Here is a 26,323-nt window from a genome sequence, read left to right as displayed (position 1 = left end):
TTCCGCCATCAGGGGCCCTAAGCCTCCACGGCTTTACATACTCATAAAGGGTGGTCAGATCAGGTGTCAAACCAAATACATAATTTTTTCAGTATTCATTGACATTTCATCATGGAAAGACTTATGCCTCAACAACGATTACAAATTGAAAATTGACGCTCCGTGAAAAGTGTTCACCGCGCGTTCAGGCTAACTTAAGGTGTTCAAAGATGGGGCTCATTTTTGGCTTGATGGCTACGTCAATAAGCAAAATTGCTGCATTTGGGCTGAAGGGCAACTCGAATCTATTCAAGAACAGCCATTACATCTATTAAAAATAATCGTTTGGTGCGGCCTATGCGCTGGAGGCATTATCGGCCCATATTTCTTCAAAGACGAGGCTGGCGCCAACGTAACAGTGATGACGACTGCTATCGCGCCATGATAAATGACTTTTTGGTGCCAGAAATTGAAGCCCACAACATTTGGTTCCAACCAGACGGCGCTACTTACTATACAGCCCGTGAAACAAAGACGTTACTGCGTCGTTGTTGTTGTTGTAGCAGAAACGTTTTCCCATCAGTCTTTGTCCGGATATTAATCCGAGTCGTTTAGGTTACGTAGAGTCGACTGTCGTGCGTTGTCGTTTCGGTGAAAAATTTATCTCTCTTCTCGAACCAATGGATTGGTCACCAAGATTGTGTAATATTACACCATTGGACTTTTATTTGTGGGGTATGTAAAGTCTAAATGCTTTGTGGATAAACCAGCTTCGATTGAGGCATTGGAAGCCAACATTACTAAAGTTATTCACGCGAATTGGACCGAAGTTCTCCAGCGAGTCATTCAAAATTGGTGTTTATGAATGGCCGAATTACGGCGCAGTTGGTAACATTGGAACATTTGAAAGGGATTATCTTTAAGGGGTTAGGGGTAGTCAGAATTTTCAACAACTTTTTTTTTTTTTGTATTTTCTTAAAATATAATATCTTAAAAATATTCTGTGAAAATTTGAAGGAAATCCGACAAATACTTGTCGGGTTATTCAACAATTAATAAAGAGCGCTCGGGCGCTCCGGAGCGTTCGAACACTGTAACTTAAAAGCCGTTTGATAGATTTCAATAAATATTATACTACTTTCCAAAAAACATAAAAAACTTGTGCTTGATCGAAGGATTTTTTTTTCAAAATTTCGTTTTTTTTAAACAATTAATTGTCGGTTTTTTTCTAGAAAATCTGAGGCTGCCATATTTTTAATTTTGAAAAAAAAAGCTTCTATCAGGCACAAGATTATCTATTAACAAAACTAATTTCTCTAGTCCGATTGATTTTAGATGAATCTCCAAGGCCTTGTGATGATCACCGCAAGAGACTTCTGGAGAAACGGGCTCCACACAAACAGCGATAACTTTTACAATTATACATTTTTTTTTGAAATTTTTGCTAAAATCAATTCGAAGCATGATGTATTAATGCTATGTTTTTATTTTTGTAAAATTGATGCAGTTGATTAGCAAACAAAACTATTGAAAATCATCATTTTTTCTGGCCCCCTTTTCTGACCCTAACCCCTTAAAAAATAAATGTCATTAATGGTTCTACAAAACATAGTAAATATTACCTAATCAATTTGAATTTTCGTTATTTCATTTTAATTTAAAATCCGATACCTCTAAATTGATCACCCTTCAGTTACTCAAAAGCATAACCGGATGATTCACTTTGGCCCACTTTGTATGTGATATTTACGGTTTGCAAAGCAAATACATACGACGTTCCAAGTCGTTGTTGTTGTTGAGTATTTCCACTGAAATAATACTAATTAGTGAGCACCACCGATTTACTACCACCGTCATCGTATAAGTTTTTTTTTTTTTCTAAGTCAAATCCATTTAGTGAGGTCCAAGTATAGCAGCAAATTCTTTATCTCGATGTCTGAGATTTCATTAATTTGCTGCAGGAAAGGCTTACCAAAGGATCGCAGTCATGCCCTACCTAGCCCTTCTGCTTGACAGCTCCTGCAGATAGGATTGAAGGGTAGATTGAGTCTAGCTGCATGATCCCCTACTTTCCAATGGCCTGTAAGGGTTGCAGTGAAGCGTGAGATGTTTGGCCGGGAGCATCCTAACAGATCATTCGTCCTTTGGATTTTGTATGACGGCCATGTGTTTTTTGTTGCAATACATGTAGTTAGTTGCTTCCATCTTCTTTCGGATAAGGCATGATAGTGTGAAGCAATGGATGCTTTTAATGTGTGCAGTGGGGTGGAGACTGCCACCGCCTCTGCTATTTCTAGTGTCGAGCCTTTTCTTGCTAGCTTTTCCGCTATCTCCAAGACCTACTCGAATAAAAATGCAAACAAACACAGTTTTTCACATTTTTCGTGTACTCTCTTTATTTTAAATTTCAATTTTATTATTATATAGATTTATACATGTGTATATTTAATTTGTTTTAAATACATTTACAGTTTCTAAATAGGTATTTCTGTTATCAAGATCGATCAATTGAATAATCAACAATCAATCGGCATTAGTTTTTAATAGTTGCTGAAATTTTCGCATACAATAATGATCATTAATAATTAATTAAATGTATGTATATATAATTTTATTAATAATATGTATATATAAATGTGTCGATTATAAAACACAAATACAAATTAAGCATTTGCTTACACACAAAACTTTATTTCGGAGTCGAATGCTAAAAACTTAAACGGCGACTCAAACGACAAACAGGCATACACATACATAGTTAATCATATGCACACCTACACGTATACACCGATCAGGTAAATACTTCTGCACTATACCATTTACATACACGCATACATATTTTTAATTAAGTGTACATTTTAATTTTATTGGTATGCAATACGAATTGATTACGCAATAGATAACTACATGCAAACATACTCGAATACATATAAATATATACGTTTTTCATATACAATTCAAATACATTTAGAAATGGTATTTAGTGCTAATAATAATAGTGTCTTGTATATAACAGATTGTGTACAATATGCTTGTATATGGGCGTGGCTAGCTACAATTTTGTTCAAATAAACTAAATGCTAGTCTAAATATGCTAGAGTATATGTATGTAAGTAAGTATAATAATTTTTCTTTTTTTTCAATTTAAGTGAAAACGTTTTTATTTACTAATTTAATTTAGTTATATTTTCTCGTTTAGTTGCGTGAATATACATATACATATATATTATTTTACAATTTAATGCTATTATGCACTAATAAAGTTTGTGGCTTAAAAAAAAAATCAAAAGCTGAATAAAACAAAGATTGCGTTTCTGTGATTATTAAGCATAGACTTGTAATACTTTGCAGTTAACAGTTAGAGAAGTAGAAGTGATTACTTGAGTTATATAATTTTTGATTTTTTTTATAGACAGTTATACGTACATATGTATGTACATATACATATACATATATATATATATATACAGTAGTTAAAAAAAGATTTATATTAAGTAAAACTGTTTCTGTTTTTCTTATACAAAAAAAGACTATTTTCAAATTTAATCATCTTTTACATATTTAATCATATTTAATATAAATACTTCTTAGTTCATTTAACAATTAAAAGCTAACAATTTTTTAGAGTCAAGAAAAATTGGTGCTTTCTATACAGTTGTGTAACATTCAAATGCTTTCAGCAAACAAAACGAACAATCAATTGCGATTTCAACTCGCATGTTGTGCATACACGGACACACACACGGGTGTATGTATGTATGACGTAAAATATGGTTTACGCATTGGCAGGGCCATATTTAACGAAATTTCTCTCAAGCTGCATTGTACTAAGGGTTTTCTGAGCTCACCTCTACTACATAACTAGGCTTTCTACGATTTTCGCATGTTTTCTTTTTTCTAATTTATTTTATACATATTTTACAAATTTTTAAACATGTTTCATTCGCAAAGCAAATGATTATCGTTTTTTTCGCGTTATCGATTTCTAAGAAATAATACAATAATAAAAAATAAAAAAATATCCATTACAAATCGAATCACTGTAAATATCACAATTTAGTTAACGCATAATGCATACTCAGCATACCATACACACGTACACATACAAGTCTATACACATACATATGCACTTAGTAGTTATGTATTACTTTATTGCTTCTTATCCTTTTAGTCTGCTGCGCTTCAGAATTGTCGTTGAGGTGAAAAAGCAATTTGCTTGAGAAATCCTTATACGGTTACCATAGTAAGAGCAGCAACAACAAGAGTAACAACTTAATTTATTCAATATAAAACTATGATTCAAGCAGTGTATGCGCTGTGGTATTCACAAATAACTCTAAATATTTTTAAGCGTTTGATAAAACAACTTATTTGACTTAAGTGATTTTAGATCAACAAGGCTTTTTCTTTCGTAAAAAAAAGAGGAAAATTTCATGCAAAATTTATTAATATATTTCTGGAGCTGTGAAAACGCTGTAAAAATAAAAAGAATATACTAAAATAAAGCAATTAGGTTCTTCACTAATAAAAAGTACTAAGTCGATTAAGGTTGTTTTCACATATTCAACTTTCAAAAAGTATGCATATTTGTAGTCATCTTACTCGAATTTCTTTCCACATCGACCGTCGCAATAGTAATATTTAATATTAATTTGAAAATTCACATTTTCGTCTCAATTACTGTAACAAATATAGGCTGACTTATTTAAGGCCTTGAATTATTTCGATTTAATTCGATTTATGCTTATTTGCCAGATGTTTCCGCAGTCATACTCGCTCCTAATGAGCCATACATACATATAAATATACCCTAAGATCAAAAAGTACCGGGAAGGTGATGTTGACTGTTGTCTTCGATTGTCAAGGCGTAGTGCATCATAAGTACCTTCCATCGGGCCAGACAGTCAATAAAGAATATTATTTATCCGTTTTGAAGCGTTTGAGAGACGCTGTACATCGCAAACGGGCGTAAATGTGGGCAAACAATTCTTGGATTTTGCATGATGATAACGCGCCATCGCACCGAGCCCAAATTATGCTGCATTATTTGACCAAACACTAAGTAAATACCATCGTGCAAGCGCCGTATTCACCTGATATGGCCCCGTGCGACTTTTTGTTTCCCAAGTTAAAGTTACCACTTCGTGAAAGGAGATTTCAGTCGATAGAGAAGATCAAAGTGAATGCGACCAAGGAGCTGAAGATCATCCCATCGTCGGCCTACCAGAGGTGCATGGAGAACTGGGTTAAACGTTGGCACATGTGTATTGCTTCAGACGGGTCATATTTTAAAGGAGATAAAATAAATTTGCCTGAAATTTAACTCTGTTTTGTTTTACTCAAACATTCCCGGTACTTTCTGATAATAGGGTGGGTGTGTGGTAGAATGCAATATATGTTTTGATTACTCAAACTTAAAAATGTTCGGCTAAAATTCAATTTCATATTTCTAGCACTGCATAAATAACCATATCACTAGGACTTTTTAACAATTTCTGACGATTTATTTGTTTCTCGTTTAATGTTGTTAGTTTTTTTATTAAAATATAGTTTATTCTACTAAAAAAATCATATAAATCCAAAGTTTCAAGCCTTGCGCAAATTAATAAAAAAAAAAATTCCAAAAATTTTCATAAAATTTTCACACAATCAGAATAAAAAAAAAAATTGGTGTATGCAGTTTCATAAACCATTTAATTTGGGTATAAACAGTGTGAGTTTTAAGTAGCTCAAATATCGCTTTGATTTTTCACAATTTCTTTTGCTTACAGGGTGTTTTCTTCCATACAAAAAACAAAATGTGGATTATTCGTTATATGGAGAAACCAGCAAAACAAAAAATTCTAAATTGTATTTAAAATTTTTACTTCATTATACTAAAACGGAATCGCCTATAAAATTTTATACTCGAAATTTTTCCAAAAATTTTGATTAAAAAGTATGAAATTTTTATAAATATTTTTCGATTTTGTTTTTTTAACTTGCACCACAAACTTGAAACTTGGACTTGTACCTATATTTTCACAAAAAAATTATTGAAATTAAATAAGAAACAAATAAATTGGTAAAACTTATCAATAAGCCCTAGTACTATAGTTATCGAACGTAGTGTATTTTAATTGCAATTTGAAAAACAAAATGCTGAACCGAACTCATTTGGCAAATGGAGCGCTATATTTTCCTCAAACAAAACAATAAAAAACGGGGAGAAAGAAAAAGAAACAAAAAAAAAAATAATAATAATAATAAAAAAAAAGAAACTAAAAAAAAGTAAGCAAAAAAATAACATAAAATGAATGTTAAGCGCGCAGCATACTTCATATAAAAATCTGCCGTTAGCTATTTACGTATATTTTTTTCTTGTTTCCTACAATAATTCAGTACGTCACCAGTAGACATAAAATCAATTTTTCAAAATATCCAATTCTTTCTCTTTCAAATTGATTATCAAATATTAAATCCTCCAGAATGACACAACTAAAAATTTTCCAAAATCAATTTTTTGCAGTTTTACTCTTCATATTATTCAAATCCGCTATAGAGCAGAATAGTACTTCTGTTCTTCTTTGTTGAAATTTTTCTTTTGTTGGTTGTCTCTCCTTTGAGGAATATGTGTGCTATGTTCATGCATGTATGTATGTATGTATGTACATACAATCAATAGCAAGCTCCCACAATAAATCGAGTTAAGTGATTTACTGAGTGCCAGTGAAGCAGCTTTAACTCTTTAACGGTCTCCGACCTAGAAAAATTATCATAACTTGAACAAATAAGTACGCATTACTTTCTGCCTGGATAAACATTTTTTAATAAGCTTTAAGAAACTCGAAAATATTAATTCACTTTATTTGTTTATAATTTGTTTAATGGTCAGTTTTTTTACACACCTCAAGAAAATGACACAGTTTCAAAAACAAGTTCCATTTGATACTCGTAATGACTTCGTTTTTAAAAATCCTTATTACGAATTTCTATTAAAATTAACAACCTGAGAAGGCCTGTTACAAAACGGTAGTAGTTTTTTTTTAATTCAATATTTTCAGTTAAAAATGTATCCATGTACACTTAAGAGTCTTCAAAGACGCTGAATTCTAATGTATGCTCACAATTAACAAATTTGAAATCCGAGTCCGATTCTGACATTCGTTGGCTAAAATTAGACAAACAAATAAAAAAAAAAAACTAACTGCCATCTTAAATTTTTCAACTTCAACCACCGATTTGAATTCAGCTCAATAACAAACCTCAATAAATATTTTACATTTGGTACGCTCCATTGTAGAGTTTGCGAAACCGTTAAAGGGTTAAAGCATTCCGAAAGTTTTTATAAAATATTCAAGACTAATTTTTTCACTCTTCGATATTAAGTTGAGAGATTGAGGTGGAAAACATAAAACAAAGAAAAAAGGAAAAACCTGTCGTTTCACGCCACCTTTGAACCGTAGATGGTGTTTTTAATGTGGAACTATTTCATGACGCAAGTACACTCGCAGGTTTGGTATTGCCCGCCGTGGGGTGGCCGCTATTACAACAAATTTTTCCATAATTTTTTGGTATTTTTCTACGGAGGTTCGAACCAACGCACTTCCGAATGGTAGTCACGCACGAACTCATACGGTTACGGCGGTCGCTTCCCCTTCATTAGGCTTTGTAATTTCAAAGCTGAAAAAATGTATAAAAAATAAAAAATAACTGAACTAAATTTATTTATAGCATTGAGTCAAACGTAAATTAAATAAAATTTAAGAACATTTAACAGAACATTTTTAAGAATTTTCAAACTGTTAAGAAAATTTGCGAGTATAGTTTAACAAGCTCAAAAACAATGCTTTCGATGATGATAAAAAATAGGCTTCGAACAACGGATATCCAAAAGTCTCAAACATGCGCGCAAACGAAAAAATTTGACTTTAACGAGACAAAACTGAGACTTACATAAATCGCTTGTTTGTTGGAAGACAAAAGTTCTTTTATAATATACTTCTAAGAAGAAAAAAAGAAATGCAGAAATACCCGCCAGCTTTTATGATGTGCAAGAAGATGTACGTCCATATCTACCGTTTAGCGGTATCTGATTAGATGAAAATATGTCCTCTTAAATATGTACTTAGGGAGGCATAGGAAATTGAAAACTTTGAAGTCGTTTTTTCGAATTTTTGAGCTTTTGAGCGCTTCACTTTCTTCCAACAAACGAGCGATATGCACTTATACAATATACATGTATATACATATAAATGCACACATACGTGTATATACATCAGGGTGCATCATGAAAATAAGTTTCGCAATTATAAAATCTATTCAAACTTCCATCAAAATATTTTTTACGATTTGCGAACCGACGAATCGATATTTTTTTATAAATACAATTAGTTTATAGAAAATAGTTTTCCAAAAAATCACCTCAGATGATAGAAGAGTTTATGCTTAACAAGTCTGCATAAAAATGTTTAAAAATATTATCGGTGGAACAAAAATAATGAGATTTTTGGAAATGTAATCGGTTTTGGATATAGTGAAGACTGAAATTTTTACAAGGAGTACTCTAAATAGTGAACAATAGAAAATTTCTAAATAGTGAACATAATTTTGAAAGTAACTCAGGGGATTCCCTTAAATTTTAATTAGGATGTTGATTACTAGAAAAGCTGATGTTATTTGACTTAGCGTTCGATTTTTTCTTTTTTGTCTAGTGTCGTTTAGGGGTGGAAACGTTTATAAAAGCTTTTTAATGCTAATAAATTGATTGTGCCATTACATCTTCAAAGAAATTCATTTCGTTAAAGAACAAAATCTGAAATTATTAAAAAAATCGAAAAAGGCGTTTGTATTTCATCTTTAAAAAAAATATTTAGAGTAGCTAAATCAACAATTACGGAAATGAAAAAAGAAAGACGTAATATTTGACATGTTCTGCAATTTACTTCCAAGTGAATTCCATTAAAATTTTTTGGCAACCATCCGATTATCTCACACCACACAATTTTAGCAACTAAGAGTAAAACTCTTAGAAAAGGGGTGTATCTATTATACAGATATCGTGCATTGTACATACACACATTTGTGTTTTGAACAAATAAGACAAGTTTTTTAACCAAAAATGTTAACCTTAATATATTGAACAACTTGGATACTGTGAACAGGCCTTGCAATAATTATTTCACTATATACATACACGACTACACTTTCAAATTGCTCGAGCCCATGTAAGGCTCAGTATTTTTCCGACATGTTTTGGCTGAAGTCTTGAAATGTAATTAATTTCATAATTCCATTGGAAAAGCAAGCAGTATCGATGTTTTTTTGTACCAAGAGTGATGCACTCTAATGTACATATATTATATAACACATACTTATATAAAGTACACATTTATCATAGTACCAAGTGCACTCATATTACATTTTTTTCTTTTAATCAGGTATTTGAATTACATACATATATACATACATGCATACAAATTTACACTCATGTACAAGTGTATATATTTATACATACTATATACCCGTTAGCTATGCATCTAACTTCGCACATACATACATGACAGCAATTTGTATAGATCATTTTGTTTTTCTTTTGACATTTCTTTCATAACATTGTTTTCCACTGCAGCATTTTGTGTAACATAGCATTTTAATATTCTTATTTTTCTTGCGTGGTTTGGCCTGGATTTCGGTTTGCAATTTGCAATTCATTATGATTTCTAAACAAATAACATTTTAAAGCCGGTTATTGTTTCTTTGCGTATTTTTTTGCATTTCATTGGTTATTAATAAATACATTTATATATACTCGTACATATGGTATTAATATTTTCCAGATTATATTTTCATAGTCAAATAAATTGGTAAAAGTAATTTTTTTACTTTATGTTTTTCAAATTTGACTGTATTTTATTTGTTCGTTTTCCTTTAAAAGTGGTTCAATTTTTTGTCCAAATTCCTATTTACGGTTCTTTGGCTCCTTCTAAAGACTGAAAAGATAGAAAAAGAGATATTAATAATTAAAACAAAAACAACGAACAAAAAAAAAAAACAAAAAAAGGTAAATCGAGAGAATAGAAAAAAGTGATCGACTACTTTTGTATCAGTCGAAAAAGAAAATAAATTTTAATATATAATATTGATGCAATATAATAAATATCTAATCTCTAGATCCTTGGATTGAAAGAGCGAGATCCCGAAAATTCCGGAATTTTAAAAATCGAAAAAATTTACATCCCTAGTACATAGGTGATTAAATAAAAATTAATATCTTGACCCCATTTCCACTTAGCGAGTCGGTTTTTGGGAAAAATTATTTTTTCTTAGACAAGGTAGGTATGTTCATCACCCCAAACAATGAGTCTTTCCAGCTCGCGGAATGTAGACGGGGCCGGATTTGCTTCGCTATTGCGATTAATGCCCCCTATTATGAGTTATTCAATGGAAGTAGCGATTAAAGCTGCCGAAATGGAGGCAAAATCCTCTGACGCTGAACGCAGCTCAACCTCAAAGCTAAACTATGCATCCGCCATGCATGGAATGCTCGTACAATCTAAATCAGATGACAGTTATTGAACAGGGGCGCTAGATGGCTGGAGGGTGAGAAGTTGGACAAACAACGAGCTTCCCTTTCTGGCCGGCTTGCACTGTTCCCTAACCAATAAGTAATAGTATAACACATCGGTCAATAGTCCCGGGCCTGACCTCTAGATGGCGCCTCTAATAGCATATCGATTTTGTTATTTAATAGTGCTAACCTCCCAAGGTATACTGTCAAAGTTTCAAGACATTCGGTGTCTTATTTAGCAAGTTACAGTGCTTTAAGTGACGCTACTTTTGCTATTTTTAAAAGCAATGAATTCAAAGCACTTTCGTGTGTTGATTTATCATTGTTTCTTATGAAAAAAAATTCCGTTGAAGCAAAGCAATGGCTTGATAAACATTATCCGGACTCTGCTCCATCAGAGCATCAAAAGACAGTGCGTTCACTGTTTTGTACGAACATTTGGGTATGAAAAAGCTGTTGTCGAAATGGTTTAAGAAAAAATTTTAATAACTGACTTGGGAAGACTAAGAAATTACTTTTCTATACATCCCGGACTTTTCGAAAAAATAGATTTTATTAATTCCTCAGCTAAATGCCAAGCAGTGATATTATCCGCTTTCGATTCGCCATGCGTTAGCGAGCGATAATAAAATTAGCCATTACCAGCCACCAATATCAATTCCAAAAACCGACCGAAGTTGAGTTTGTTGAAAAAGTTGTGTTTTTTAGCTGCATGATAACTATCGATAGCGATAACTATGATTTTACTGCTGAGAGTGGCAAACTGTGTAGACATTTTGTTCAGTAAGGTTTGGCAAGGGATCATGAATCGTTTAACGCCAAAACAACCCATCCAAATTGCGCAAATTTACTTTGTAAAAAATAGATCTATCTGTTCGCGAAGTTTATAGAGTGAAGTATTGAGGAAGACGATATATATATGTAGGTATATATATTAAATTGGTGACCTGTTGAAGAAGAAGAAGCTCTTCCACAAACGGAGGGACCTACAGTTTTAAGCTGACTCCGAACGGCAGATATTCTTTATGAGGATCATTTTCTATCAGTTTGGTAGGTTCGAGGATTCGAACCCACACACTAATCCATTCGACTAACTACCGTGGTCTGGGCTTATGTGCCTATAAAATATAGCGTATGCAAGAATTGAAGCCAAATGACCAATATTTGCTGATTGGGCCCTTTTAGATTTATTATTCAGATTTATTAGAAAAAGTAGTCAAAAATTGGATCGATCGAATGTAAGCGGCGAACATATGCCGGATATCATATTCAAAAAATAAATACTCGTACATTAAATTATCTACCAGATTATATCAAAAAAAGTTAATTTTAAGTTCTCAAGTTCTTAAGAAACACCTGATACATATGTTTCTGCTGATAAATTTTCCATTTCATCGGGGCAAAAGGGTACAAAATACCAGATTCCATAAAAAATTATTTCGCTTGCTTACAAAAAGTTCAATAATATGTTCTCAGATCATATATTTTCACGATGGATAATTCTAACTGACTTAAATTTCTCCAGGACAAAATTCAGCTTATCTCTTGCATCGAACTGTCACTTTGCACCCTCAATTTTTGAGCGAAGTATAATTTTTTGGTGTTAAAAACGCCTACTTGGAAAAAATAGGAATAATTTTTACAAATTTTTGCGTTATTAAACACGATTAAAGTTACTAAAAATTCTCATCTAACAAGTATAGATGGAGCACCGAGTAGTTTATATACAATATATTCAAATAATTAAATTTAATTCTTATTTTTTAATATTATATTATATCAAATTATTCATTGCTCTTATTCTTTTTCATCTGCTGCACCTGAACAATGGCCACTTCATTAACAAAGCCTCACCCAACTGTGATCCCTTGTTTCAAATACATTTCTGCGACTATCCTTACCTTTGTAACGCTGTCGCCTCGTCCAGCTCGGCATCGCCTTCATCAATTCTAGCACCACTGCAACTACGACATTTACAACATATAATACAGGGTGCTGCCAAAAGGAGTAGCGGTGACGCTACCAACAACAATATACCGAAACCGGCAAAAATGCCAATAACTTGCGCTCTATGCCACACCACAGACGCACGGGAATGTCCAAGTTTGTTCTTGCATGGCCCACGGTCGTAGTGACGCAAGAGAAAGTCGTCCTGCAAAGTAGAAAAAAATTAAATACATAGTTCCACAACTACAAGCAACTAATAATGCTTATTTGCACTATCAACTTGGGCCATTTGAAAAATTTATGCACTCTTTCTAAAAGTGCCCTTATCAATATTTAAATTCTATTGCAGGTACTCACATCCAAACTAGCCAGACAATACCAGCAGAAGACGTGCTTGCAACGTTTACACATCATCTGCGCACAGCCCTCATCCTTTTCAATGGGCACAGCACACATGGGACAACACTTGATGAGGTCGTTGTCGAAGGGTATACCAATGTCATCCTGACCGTCCGCCACCAACCGACGACTATTCTCCTCACAAGTCATATTGGGATGCCACTGTACGTGCCGCATCAATGAAATGGTAAATAGTAAAAGGTAAAAATAACAAATTACGAATTACAAATGAACAAAAGGACATTAGCTAAGCATTGTGAAGCAGATAGTAGCTGTGCGGAGAGCATGCACTTACCGCTTTCTTGCAGGCCGAGCAAAATTCATCCTTACACGATGGGCACTGAACGGCGCAAAGATTCTGTTGTGTGCCATGGCTGTCAGTGAAAGCTGCTGTGGGGATGCCGCCGCCACCACCACTACCAGTTGAGGTGGATGGTGTGGCATCGGAATGTGGACCGGTGCCGACAAGGCAAACGGTTTCGCAGCCGGCACGCGGGCACCAGGTGCGCGTCTTATCCATTTCGATTTCTGGCAAATGGCGAGATAGGAGAAAAAGATGAATTTTTTATCTTTATTGTTAGTACCTTTGCTTTGAGGCATATGGAGGAAGGCAAGCCAACAAGCCGAAGTACAACTTACCTTTATTGAGTCGATATCGATGGTGCTTCTTCATCAAATTAGTCGTCGTAAGATTCGCGATTTCGGGTAGTGTCATAATGCCTTGCGCCGGACATTGGGCATCCGGACACGAGATCTCGTAGGCGCCTTCAGTTATTTCAAAGTCCACATAAGCCTTCATGCACTGCAAAGAAAGAATGGAAAAGTATGTAAGTGAGTAAACCAGTGGGTAGTAGAGTGAGCTTTCAAAGTTTTGGCAAATTAATATAGTATTGTCATAAAACTAGCAACAATAACAAAAATAACAACAATAGGCGAAATTGAATTTCAAAGTGGCGTCTGCAATTATGGCTCAGTGCTGGCCATTAAAATTTTAGAAGTTTTATGTTTCTATGGAAATAAAAGCAATAAGAACAAAAACAAAATCTGTGGGCGCAAATAAACTAATATACTAATTGCAGCACTGCAAAGGATACAGTTGAGTAGTATCCTTTAGGCATGCCTGCTGTATGCCACATACGATAAAAGTAATTTCACAACTTTTGCCGAGTGGAAACAGAAAAAAAATATTTAGCAAAACTTGCAGCATAAAAAATTCACAACCGGATATTTTAGTATCCGCTGGGAAAACTTCAGCAACTTCTGTAGAGCAATAACGACATGCTTGCTACAGGCTACAGGCGCAAGAGCAGAGCGAGAGAGAGAAGTAGAGTAGGGAAAGGAGTGCTGCTAGAAAAGATTTGGGAGCGGCTTGGAAAAGAAACAAAAGACAGTTTTTCAATTGCTGGCTGCCAGCAGTAATGGCACTGCCCAAAATTTCAAATGCAGTTTCGGCAAACTATTTACAACATTAAAAAACAACAAACAATAAATATACGAGATACAACCATAAAACGATGCCGCAGATAAACAATGTAACCGGGTTTTTGTATAAACAAACATTTCTTGAGGAAATCTCATTTGCCTGATGATACTTACTTATGAAGCCGGAATCAAAAACAGCAAAGTTTATCACGCGAGACGTACAAAAATATTTTAAGTTTATTAAAGTACTGGCCTCTGATATTTACATTTTTCTCCATTTCAGGTAACAATGCCGAATATTGGTTACTCAGCAGGAAAAAATGCTTATAATTATGAAAGAGAAAGTCTCCAGGAAAATAAATGGGCGAAAATGTTGATAAAATCACGGAAATCGTGGAGTCAGAAGAACATGTGGCCACTTGTTTCATTGCACAGGAACTGAAGATAAGCAAAATAACCGGCTGAAACTAAATTCATAAAGGTGAAGTATGGATGCAACAAAAAATTTATGTAAAATAACCTTTTGAAACGATTTGATGTTTGTGTCGCCAGCCAAAGTGCAAATGTACACAAATCTTCCACAGAATCTTTCTCTCAAATACTCCAAGGGCTGCCTCTTAGGATTTTGTCATCGCCCAAGCGGCTGCCCAATATAACAGCATAATGAAAGGCTTACAAAGTTTGATTTTTGCTAAGGCTGATTCCCAACTAAACGAAGTCTCTAATTACTTCTTGCCGATATGCGAGTGTGTTGATATTAACAGTCAATGAAAAATACCTCAGATACGAGAATAACAACTAAAAGGGATGAGGTGGCATCGTGGAGATCTGGCCAAATCGATTGCCAATCCGGATTACTGGTTAAGCATATTTTGCTGTATCTTTGGTTGACTTGAAAGAGTATCATTCAACAAAGCAGCTCTCATTGAGCCGAACACTCTATTCGGACATTAATTCTCATTAAATGACCAAGTAAATTCAAGCAGAAGCGGCTAGAATTGGTGAAAAAGAAAGACGTTGTATTCAACAAGATAACGCTGAGCCGTTCAAATTTTTAAAAACGCGTCTAAAGAACTGAGATTTGAGAACATAGTTCGGAAGTGCTGTATAAATAGTCTACACTTAATACCAAGTGATTATCACTTTTTCATGCAATTGAAAATCCTCCTGTTGCCTCAAATTGGCATTTGAAAATGAGCTAGGCACAATTTGTATCCAATAGGGACAATGACTTACCACCTTCCTTAACTCCCGCAGTTCAACCACCACGCATCGCAGACGAAGAACTTCAGCTGCCTTGTGCGATGCGCGTAACTTTGGCTCAACGATGCACTGGACATTGTAGCAGGTCAATCCAGAACCCGACATACATGTCCAGTATGTGAAGGCACCCCCACCGATCCTAACCACTTATTCATATGCCACTTAAACGCGCTCACCTAAAACCTCTTTGAATCCGACTCGTCGAAACAGCGTGTTCTCTAGGCCTACCGTTAGATGAGATAGAGGATGACGACCGGTAGTACTACACCGTACTGATGAATTGCTACAACAACAAAAATGACTACTTCAATTGCATTATGAGGAAAAGGTTTTCAAAATCTACAACGTAATGTACACAAATTAGCACATATTTGATCTAAGTTGGATTAACCGATATACTTTAATTTTCATGTCGAAATATAGGAGAAAAATGGTATTAGTTATTTAATTGAACTAACGTAAATTTTTTTAGAAGTTTTAATTAAAAACTGTGGAATTTTGACTAAAACTTGGATTAACATGGTTTTTATTAGAGAATGATCTATACTTTTCTAAAAAATTATGAACATTAAAAAATAGAAATAGTCAAAATGTAAGCAAAGTATTGGGAACTTGTTTGGAGGATCTTTATTCAGTTTTTCACCTGAATTTTATTCAAAATTAGTCTTCTATGATAATTAAAAAATATTAAAAAAACACACACACAAATGTTTGACTGCAAACATTAATATAAATGAGGGAATTGCAATATTTTGCCTCTGCTTTACTATTCTTAAAAACCAGATTAACCACTCAAGCCGCCGAATAACTGAACTTCCGCCACGTACCTACAATATATCCACTATAAAAATAAATTTTAAATACTTGCTTATTTTGGTCACTTAAAATCAGTTGCAATGGTTGAAAGTTTTAACCAAACAATGACAACAACTGCACATTGCTGCAAACCACACACACACACACACACGCATAACTACAAGAGAGATCGCTCGTACGTATGTTTGAACTCAGCGCTGCTGAGCCAGGTTTGCTCGACCATCATTCTTAACTCCTTCTACATCTCTTCTCCTCTGTTGCTCTACCACGACACTCCATCAGTCAGTAGGTGGCAAGCGACAGTAACAAAAATAAAATAGGAAGTGCATTAAATGTGTCTGCTCGCACAGAGATTAGAATGAATCAGTGAAATTTAAAAAGTCGGCACACAACATGGCTGATAAAGTTGCAACACAATACCAAAGCAGTACTGGCAGCGTTAGCGGTGGCAAGTGTTTACTTTTGTCGGTGGTTGTTGTGTGAATTAAGTTTTACTTTGCCATTATTTTGTTATTTTGTGTAACTTATTTTATTTTTGGTGCAAAGTTTGTCTACATTTCGGTGGGAGTTGAATAAGTTTCATGCGAGTGAATACTGGTTGAGTAATATCCGTCTGTGTGTGGCATTTTCGAATACACGTACCGTGTTAAAAAGATAGTTCTTTCTGCGAATGTAGTATGTGGTTATATTTTTGAGCAATCAAATGCAATTGTTTTGGCTATAAGTAAAGTGTGTGTGTTTTTTTAGTATTGACTACTGCTTCGAAATTATTTAGAAATATCAAAGTTAGCGGTATTCCGATTTTCCGAAAATGCGTGAATGCTTAATAATGTGTAAGAAGTATTTGCGGGCCATACGATTCTCAAAAATCTACGAAATTTTCAAAGATACAAGGCGTAAATGTCTAGCCGTGGGTTTATTTTAAATAATTGTGCAATATTTCGGTAATATTTGAAACGATTTTTTTCATAATTACAGGATTGTCAGGGGATTTATGAGCTTTTAAAAAGAAATAAAGTTATCAAATAAGAAAAAAAAAATAATAACAAATAATTTAAAAATAAATAAAAAAATTCTGTAAATTAAAAATTAATAAAGTTTTTTTTTAATTATAAAAAATAATTTAAATTTAAAATTTTAAGTTTTAGCAAATTTGTTTTTTACAATAATTTTTATAATTTCCATTTGAATTGCATACCTATCAGTTTCATGAATTGTCAATTTTCAAACTCCTAATACTTTTCTGCATTTAACAAAAACCAAAAAGAATAATAAGTAAATAGGTTTAAAATTTAAAACAAGTTTTCTTAAATTTTTTAAATTAGTTTTTCACTCCTTTGGGTATCCGTCAATTGCAAACTTTCAAACTCTTAAAGCTTTCTGTGTTTAACAAAAAAAAAAAATATTATTGACAGTCGACGGATACAGAATATTTAGTCAGAGAATTTTTATGACTTTACAATAATAATTAAAAAGTTTCAAAATTTTTCAAAAATTTTGTCAAAAAATATAAACATTTGTTTGGATTAGTTTTTCATCACTTTCACTATCAAACTCTACTTTGACTATTCAAACTCCTTATACTTTTCTAATATAGAATATTTAGTCAGCGAATTTTTATGGGATCGTAAAAATTTGTAACCAGTTTAAAAATATCCAAAATTTGTGCCAACAAAATTTTTAAATCTTTGAAATTAGACTACTTTAAAAAAAAAAAATTTAAAAAAGAACATAATCCGATAATTGCTTCAGAAAACTATGAATATATCGTATAAAGTAATCCATACTTCCATGCGGAATGTTTTTTTGAATATACAGTTCCGAATTCTTCTCAAATTGGTCAAGATTTGTTTGAGGTAGGAGTCTGCTCGACTTAAAAAATGTAGTTGCAAAAAAAAAAAATATGTGTAGAAAAATTTAATTGCGAAGAACTGCGCCAAAACTTAAAGTAGAATTGTGTGTGGACAATAATGTTTTCAGTGACAGCGCCTAAAAGCTTAAAAATCATATTAAACAATTTATTGAATAACTAAGTTTCTATATTTCTGTATTGCATGTAATGGAAATGTATTGGACTAAAGAAAAAATAATCTTCAAACTCCCCTACTGCGTGTGTGAGTACAAGCATATGCATGTGTAAGTATGTTTGTTTGTATGTATGTATGTAATCCAATGCCAGTCCGATTACATGAACCATTAACAAGTTAGCAATTGAGAGTTATAAACTTACGTAAAACCACTAAGATTAAAACTAAGAACTGTGAGAAATATAATCAGATATGAAGGTGAAAATATAAGGGATTATGAAAAGAAAAATTAGGGGGAAAAGCGTATTGGACAAAGCAAGCTATAAAGAAAGCATTAACTGGCGAGCTGCAAGTTAGTAGTGTTGCCCTAAAACCTATGTAAACATATATACATACCTACATAAATACTTTAATGCTTCTATGTGCAATAGGGTGCCACACCAAAAAAAGTCGAGATTTTTAAATGGAATTATAAAATTTATTAAATTGCAAGACTTCCGCTAAAATATTTCGAAAAAAATTAAGATTTAGGTGAGCAGTTGAACCGTTTTGAAGCCATCCAGAAAAGGAGTTTTTTATAAATAAAATTATTTTTAAAAATATTTTTTGCAAAAAATCAGCTCAGATAACAGAAGATAAAATGTCTGCATAGAAATGTTTAAAAGTTTTATTAACAATGAAATTTTTGAAACGTAAATCTTAATACTTTTTCGAAATACTTTAGCAGAACTTTTACAATAAATTGTGTATTTCGGTGGAAAAACAGTACCGTTTTTTCTTTGTACGATCAATGATGCAACCTAAGGTACATATTAGCTACCCTATGCATATGTACGTTTCTACTAGTTTGTTTTGCAGATCAAGTAAGTATTTCGACTACTGTCTGAGCGATTCCTGCCTGAGCCCTGATTCTGCTCCAGCGAAGCGCACGTTTGCAAATCCAGCGAAGCGTCGTTACGTACATTAGAATGCTGTTTTTCACTGATCGACGGATACTAATTAGAAAACAACTCGAAAAGTTATATGAATCTCATAATGAAACCTGCCAGGATGGCAATATTAGTCTTAGCTATTAATAGGACGAATAAGAAAGAAATTTGAAGGGAATCTTTTTTTAATTACAAACAAAAAATCTGTTTTTCAAGAGTTTAGAGTTAAATTCTATATTAGGTTTTCAAGAGTTAAATTCTATATAAATATAATTAGTTTCCAAAAAAACTTTTTAAAGCATATTTTACACAAAAATTTAAAATAGAACTTACAAAATTGTCAAAAAGAATGGAAGATATTTCACGTTAATGAAAAAAATATGAAGAGTTTTTTTTGCAAAAAAAAATTTTCTAAAAAATCTTTACCGAAAAAAACTATTTTTTTTTCAAAAACAGATTGTTTTTAAAAAATATGCTTTACTAAAAAATTGAAAAAAAAATTATAAAAATTTAAATGTTATTTCATTTTAAAAAGCCCTACCAAAACTTTCAACAATGAATAAATCTGAAAATGAATAAATTTTTTTCAGTTTACTTCTTATTATACTCAAGCCTACAATTAAACTAATATTTAGATGAATTGGCGACTAAAGTGCCATTTCGATCACTTGATATGGAACCGGCTCCACTTTTCAACGCTAGAAATTAGTGTTTTTAACATAGATTGCCAGCCTTTACATAACAAGTAACTTGTTCGTTGACTCATGCTTTCATACCAGTTAATATACTAGCACAAAAACAGAAACATACTCCATCTGCATTTAAGCTACAACTCCATATAAAGCATTCTAAGCGCTATGGATTTCAGCGCTTCAGTTTTTAAGAATTCGCAGCTCAATTGGTGTGGAATTTTAGCTTTATATTCGGCGAGTCCCCATTTTGGGCATTCCTAGCAGTAATAGAAGAATATTCATTTCGCATACACTTCTTATTGGCCATTCTACAACTGGTAGATTTCTAGTTAGTCTCGAACTAGTGTGTGAGTTTTTATAGCCATATATACCTATGTATGTATGTAATGGTCGCAGTGATGCTAAGTGTCATTCAGCTTAGTCCCTCACAGCATGCAAGACATCGGCGGAGACAATGCTAGCTTACGACCACTGGTCACTCCCTAAGTGTGCTGGCCACTGAGGCAATCAGTAAATCCTGACTGGTGAATGTCGTTTGGCACGTAACATGCGCCTTACTGCTCAGCCATGTGTTGCTTGAGTTGAGCCACTTTCTTGTTGTTGTAATATACCAAAAGCGTGCCCGTATGCTCCACTTTACGCTCGCTGACCGATTTTGTAGCATAAAGCAAGGCGATTGTCCCATTTATGTATGCACATACAGAAAAGCTGCATACATATGTATGTAGATAGAAGAGTGTAGGATATAATTTTTGTTTTGACTTGCTTCTACGCTTTTTTTATCATCAATGGTCGGTGCTTTTAGTTGTCCTTGCTGAGTGAGGCACGTTGCATGTTAGAATACATGCATGTACGTTTTTTCGTTTTTACTCTATTTTCTTATGTTCTTTCTTTCTTGTTTTCTCAGCTTAACTGCTGCTTCAACATGTGACTTGCATGCCGATGCATACAGTTTTCCTTCGGTAAATGTTTTTTATGCGCATACATACATACATTCATATTTTTGTATACATAAGCACATAGTGCTACCCGCTGGCGCGAAAGCAAAGCAATGATGGACATATGGCACATACCTCAACATATACACGCCATACCCTATTATACATTCTTATTTTGATGCTTTTATTGAAGAAAGCCTGTAAATTCACCCTTTTCTCAATTTGCACGCACACGCTTCGTTGGGTGATCAACTGAGCTTAGGGAGAAATGTTTTAAAGAAAATAATAGTTGAAAAGCCAGAAAAGAACGCTCCTACGAACTAGTTGACGTACTGTTTGCAATTTCCATTTGTGGAAATACAAATACATATCTACGTATAATTTTACTCCTAACAACACTAACGAGTTATTATCGTTGTTTTGTTTGCACTTGTCGTTTGCTGTTGTTTTGCTTTTTGTTTGGTTGGCATTTGTATGCTACTCTATCCTACCGTCCTTATGAATACTAAACAAAATACTTGTCATGCATGCTTTCGGTATTTGCGTCCACTCTGTCTTACCCAAGCACTCCATTAACTTGTGTTTGTAAATATGCGTATGTGTATGCATGTATGTGTGTGCGCAAGCGAACTTTGCTTACATTGCCCTAGTCATCTCTATTCAGCCAGTAGCCTTATTCTCTACACACATATTTATTCATATATGTACATACGAATATAGCATTACTTATGTTCGGCACGTTCCTTCACATTCTATTGGAGTTACGCATATTTTCTGAGTGAAAAAGTATAACATTTATTTATTTATTGATTCGAGTGACTAGCGGCTTATTGTATGAGATTTTTTGCTCTGGGGGAAAACATTTTTTTTTCACAAAAAAGCTGCATCGCCCAGTTATGCATGTTTTAGCATAATTTACTTCAATCTAGCAGGAATTTTATTTGACAAATGATACATTTTATTATATTATGTTGCTATTAGGAGATTTGCGAGAAAAGTTTTATAGATTTTGTATATTAGAAATAGTGTAATAAGAAGAGTCATATATGTATGTAAGTCTGTAAAGTATACAGGGTGTACCACCTAGTTTGAAAGTTCTAACAGATATGATTATGAATAGCAAACAATATTCGATTTAATGGCCTCCTTGCCAGTATAACCGAGGATCTAAATCTGTCAATTCAACGGCAATATCTGCCTGCCCTTAGCTGAAGGCCACTGCTGCTATAGCTTAGACTTAGATGTAGCTTATAATTTTAAATTCTGAGTTATTACATATAGGTATAATAATAATAAAAATAATCTGCCCGTCCACAACATGTAAGATTTTGAGCGAATATCTTATCCCACACAAATGTACATACGTCCACTTATGTACATTGAATGGACCAACAAAATTTGTTTGTCTTGCTACCGCCAAAATTGTTCTATGATCAAAAAAATTAGACACTTATTTTTTTTTTTTATTATTTAATATTTCAATCGGAATCGGCTTAAGGCTGTAGGTTCCTCTATTCGTGGAACAATATCAAGACGCACACCATAAATAGGAAGAGGAGCTCGGCTAAATAGCCAAAAGGCAGCAAGTGCCAATTATTTACAAGTATATAAATGGGTAATTTGGGTAAAAAGAAATAAATTATTTTCTCGGTAGATGACTCTAGTGATCGATATCTTGCAAAGTATCGATCAAAAAATTTAAAATTTAAGCTCGCTGTCACGATGACATTTCACACTAAAAAAATTCTTTTGTTGTTTTTCGTTTATTCCATTTCATTGTGAGTTACAGAGTGTACGCGAAAATTCAGTACTTTTTACAGTTTTTCTTTGATAAAGGCGAAAATGGGGCCTGGTTTGATGGAATTGTGAATGGTATTTATGGTGCCGATTCTGTAACAGCTAATTACGTGCAATTCTGGTTTCGTCGATTCCGTTTAGGCACTTTTGATGTTAAAGAAAATTACGATACTGTCGACAAAATCACAAAAATAAAAGAAATTGACCGGCATTGTTGTTAGTACTCGTAGCATCGCTCAGGAGCTAAAGGTCGACCATAAACCAATTTTAAGCCATTTGCGCAAAAATCTTACGCAAAAATATTGGATTTCTTTTTCCCCAAACTAATATAACTTGATAGGGCTATTCCCCAGGCCAAAAACGTCCGATAAAGTGTAGCCTGATTTTTGGTTCTGCAGAGCAATCAAATCTTGTGTATTTAGCACATGGATATGCTTGGAAGCTGGAGTGGAATGGTAATACAAAAATGGTTGTACTACATATTTAGCCCACTATTTTACGTGCAATGATATATAAGTAAGAGAAAAGTGCCATTTCAACCATAAAACTAACATACATACATATGTAATGACAGCTCAGGCTAAGACAACCAAGCGAGCTGTTTTTTGTATGCGTAAAACCGTCAGGAAAAAAATTGTTATACCAAAATTTAAAGAACTATAGAATTACGTACCCAAATATTTGGGTTCAATTTTTCAATTTTTATAAATTTTGTACAAACTTGAATTTAATAATAATAAAATAGATACATAAATAGTTAAAAATTGTCAAAAAGTGCTGATTACATAATTAAGCAATGGAGTAGATGCGTGTTTCTGTACACCTAAATGTACATATAAAATTTATTTGACCACCTATTGGAGACATTGAATTACCACGAAAGTCTAGTCTTACTCTCTCTATCGTAGCCCAAATAAGTATGCAACATAAATTTGTATACATTTAATCGGACCTATTCAACATTAAATGCCAATGAAATACATGCGCTTATATCCTTTGTGTCACACACACATATAAATATGTACATATATACACCCATATTTATTCTTGTGTCATACGATACCGCAAGCACATATGATGAAAAGAAAAAATTACACACATGCATATGAATTAACAAAGCCAAAACAAATTAATTAATAAACGTGAGCAGAAAATGAAAGAAGGCCTAGCCTGGGGTGACGAAGATGAAAATGGTTAAAATAAACCACAGGAAATACTTATTTATGTATGCACGTAGTATGTGTGTGTTTAATAATTTCTTTTCAACAATTTCGTGTAGCTGGGTGCTAAAAGTAGGGGAGTATGACAGAATATTTTTGAGATACATTTCATTTTGCCTTTTTTCGTTATTATGGAAACGATTCACAGGCGACGGTTCCATTGTGACAACCTCGCAATAAAATGCAGCTATAAAAGTTTAAGCATTTAATAAATGTGCAACGCAATGTTCAACATTAAAAGTGGTAATCATTTTTGGTATGAGTAGGCGTGTACATTACATACGTACACTCACAACCTACTGACTCAGCTCATGCCCTGCATAATATTGTGCGTGATCTCAAAAACGAGTCCCCATGGGGTACAAATGGGTATTATTCTCAGATTTCGAATCACTTCTTCGAAGTTTGAAAGTAACAAGGCTGAGAAGAAAACGTAAATAACCACGCCACCTACACATGACGACAATAGCATAACGTGAGGACTACAGCTTGAGATTCTAAAGGCTTTGGTTCGAGTTAGTCATCGAGCATGTGCATTTTTTAGATCAAATGTATGAACGAAGTTAATTGTAATATTTGAAACAAAACAAAAAAATATTAAAATTTGCATAGCATTTAGAGCGAAAATATAATAAATACATTTTTTTCGACTCTGTGAAGATTTGAGCTCCGGACCCCAAGTGTGGTAGATCAATGCTAAAACTCACCCACTATTGCGTTGATAACAGAAGAGTGAGGCATAGATATAAATTTTGAACTTTAAGCTCGACTAGTTCAGGTACAAAATCATACAATAAGCCCCTTCATAGGACCTGCGGGGAAGAGTCTAGTCCGTATACAGAGATTAAAAGTATTACTAGTCGCATGCTCCTTTCCGACTCATCCCAACACATCAAGGACAAGTCGCATTTTAGGCAGGGTATATTTATACGGGTTCATATATATGCGCTTGTGTTTTGTGTAAGGATTTGTCGTACGTGCTCGAATAAATAATTTGTTTTCCCAACGTAAACATCTATGTATGCCATTTATTTAGTGCATTTTTTTATACATACAATACATTCATAAATTTGTTTTTGATGGAATTGTTTTCAGTCATCGCATTGTGCTTTTACACAAACAAATGCAAATTTTACAAGAATAGGCAATCAGTTGCGGGTTTACTTACAATAATATTAAGACGAACATTAGGGGGTTCTTATGTTTAACTTTCGAGCTGAATTTATGCTTATATGCATCACTTTTCATACAAAAAAAAATTGTTACTTTTTTCCATCGCAATTATAACATTTTTTATATCTGAAGACTTAATTGGCGCGTGCATCCTTTTTGGGTGTTTGGCGGAGCTCCTCCTCCTATTTGCGGTGTGCGTCTTGCTGTTGTTCCACAAATGGAGGGACCTACAGTTTCAAGCCGATTCCGAACGACAGATATTTGTTTTTTATAAGGCGCTGTTTCAAGACAGAAATACATTCGGAGGTTTGCCATTGCCTGCCGAGGGGCGACCGCTATAAGAATGAACTTTTTTTTCATTTTGGTCTTTCACTAAGATTCTCTTAATTACGAATGGTGGTCCCGTACCAAACCATTCGGTTACGGCGGCCGTCAAATTTTTTAAATATAAGCTTAAAATCTTGTATCAGGTGAGAAGATTTTTTGTTTGCAAATTAATTTTTTTAAAACTAAAAGACATACAAAAAAATAGGTACTGTTTTTCCATCGGAATTGTAACATTTCTTATATTTTGAGATTTATGCCAAAATACTGGAGCTGGAGCGATTTGAAAGTTCCTCCAAAGATATCAATATTTTGGTTCCGCTGATACAATTTCGAAATATTTTTATGCAAACCTTTTAAGCTTAAACTATTCTATCAGCTGAGAAAATTTTTTGGAAATTTTTTTATTTAAAAAAATTTAATTTGAAAACTAATATTATGCATTCAAAACCCTTAATATTTTTCACAATTATTTTGCCTTAAGTCTTAAAATATGGTATTATATAATGACTTTTTAAGTCTGTTGGAAAATCAGCAACTTTTTTGGTGAGGCACACTATAGTGTATGCAACAATTTAGGTTCCCTGCAACGCACCATGGCTCATTAACTTTAAGCACTATTGACAAATTGTTGAAAAAAAAGTTTTTCATTCGAAAGTTGTAATAAGTTGATAAACGAAGTAAAGTGCAAATAATAGATTTGCTTAGAAACTTACGAATTTTTTTAGTGACATAGAACAGGTCCGGTAAAAACCATAACAATATAAAGTACCCTAAAAGCCACACACCCAAATGACCGAATATTTTAATACTACTTGGTAAACAGTTATTCATACATGCACCCTACC

General features: G+C 33.5%; 1 protein-coding gene across 4 annotated transcripts; it reads right to left on the bottom strand.

The window, feature by feature from the left end:
- Positions 1-6,355: 6,355 nt before the first annotated feature.
- LOC128866979 (probable E3 ubiquitin-protein ligase RNF144A) lies at positions 6,356-13,673 on the bottom strand. Of its 4 annotated transcripts, none has more exons than XR_008454975.1 (6): positions 13,514-13,673; positions 13,170-13,402; positions 12,833-13,036; positions 12,430-12,680; positions 9,476-9,950; positions 6,356-7,641 (listed from the first exon to the last, which is right to left on the bottom strand). XR_008454975.1 is itself a non-coding variant. In XM_054108061.1 (5 exons), exons 1-5 carry the CDS (start codon positions 13,671-13,673, stop codon positions 9,944-9,946), a joined length of 855 nt encoding a protein of 284 aa, XP_053964036.1. In that variant the 3' UTR covers positions 6,356-9,943. The 4 variants fall into 4 exon arrangements, 1 of the variants encoding a protein (XP_053964036.1); XR_008454976.1 differs by having other exon boundaries at positions 9,483-9,950; XR_008454977.1 differs by having other exon boundaries at positions 9,518-9,950.
- Between the last annotated feature and the right edge of the window lie 12,650 nt (positions 13,674-26,323).

This window comes from Anastrepha ludens, chromosome 6 (genome assembly GCF_028408465.1).
Source record: "Anastrepha ludens isolate Willacy chromosome 6, idAnaLude1.1, whole genome shotgun sequence".
Lineage (NCBI taxonomy): Eukaryota > Metazoa > Arthropoda > Insecta > Diptera > Tephritidae > Anastrepha > Anastrepha ludens.
The sequence above is the reverse complement of the archived record's forward strand: the minus strand, read 5'-3'. Positions and strand labels throughout refer to the sequence as shown.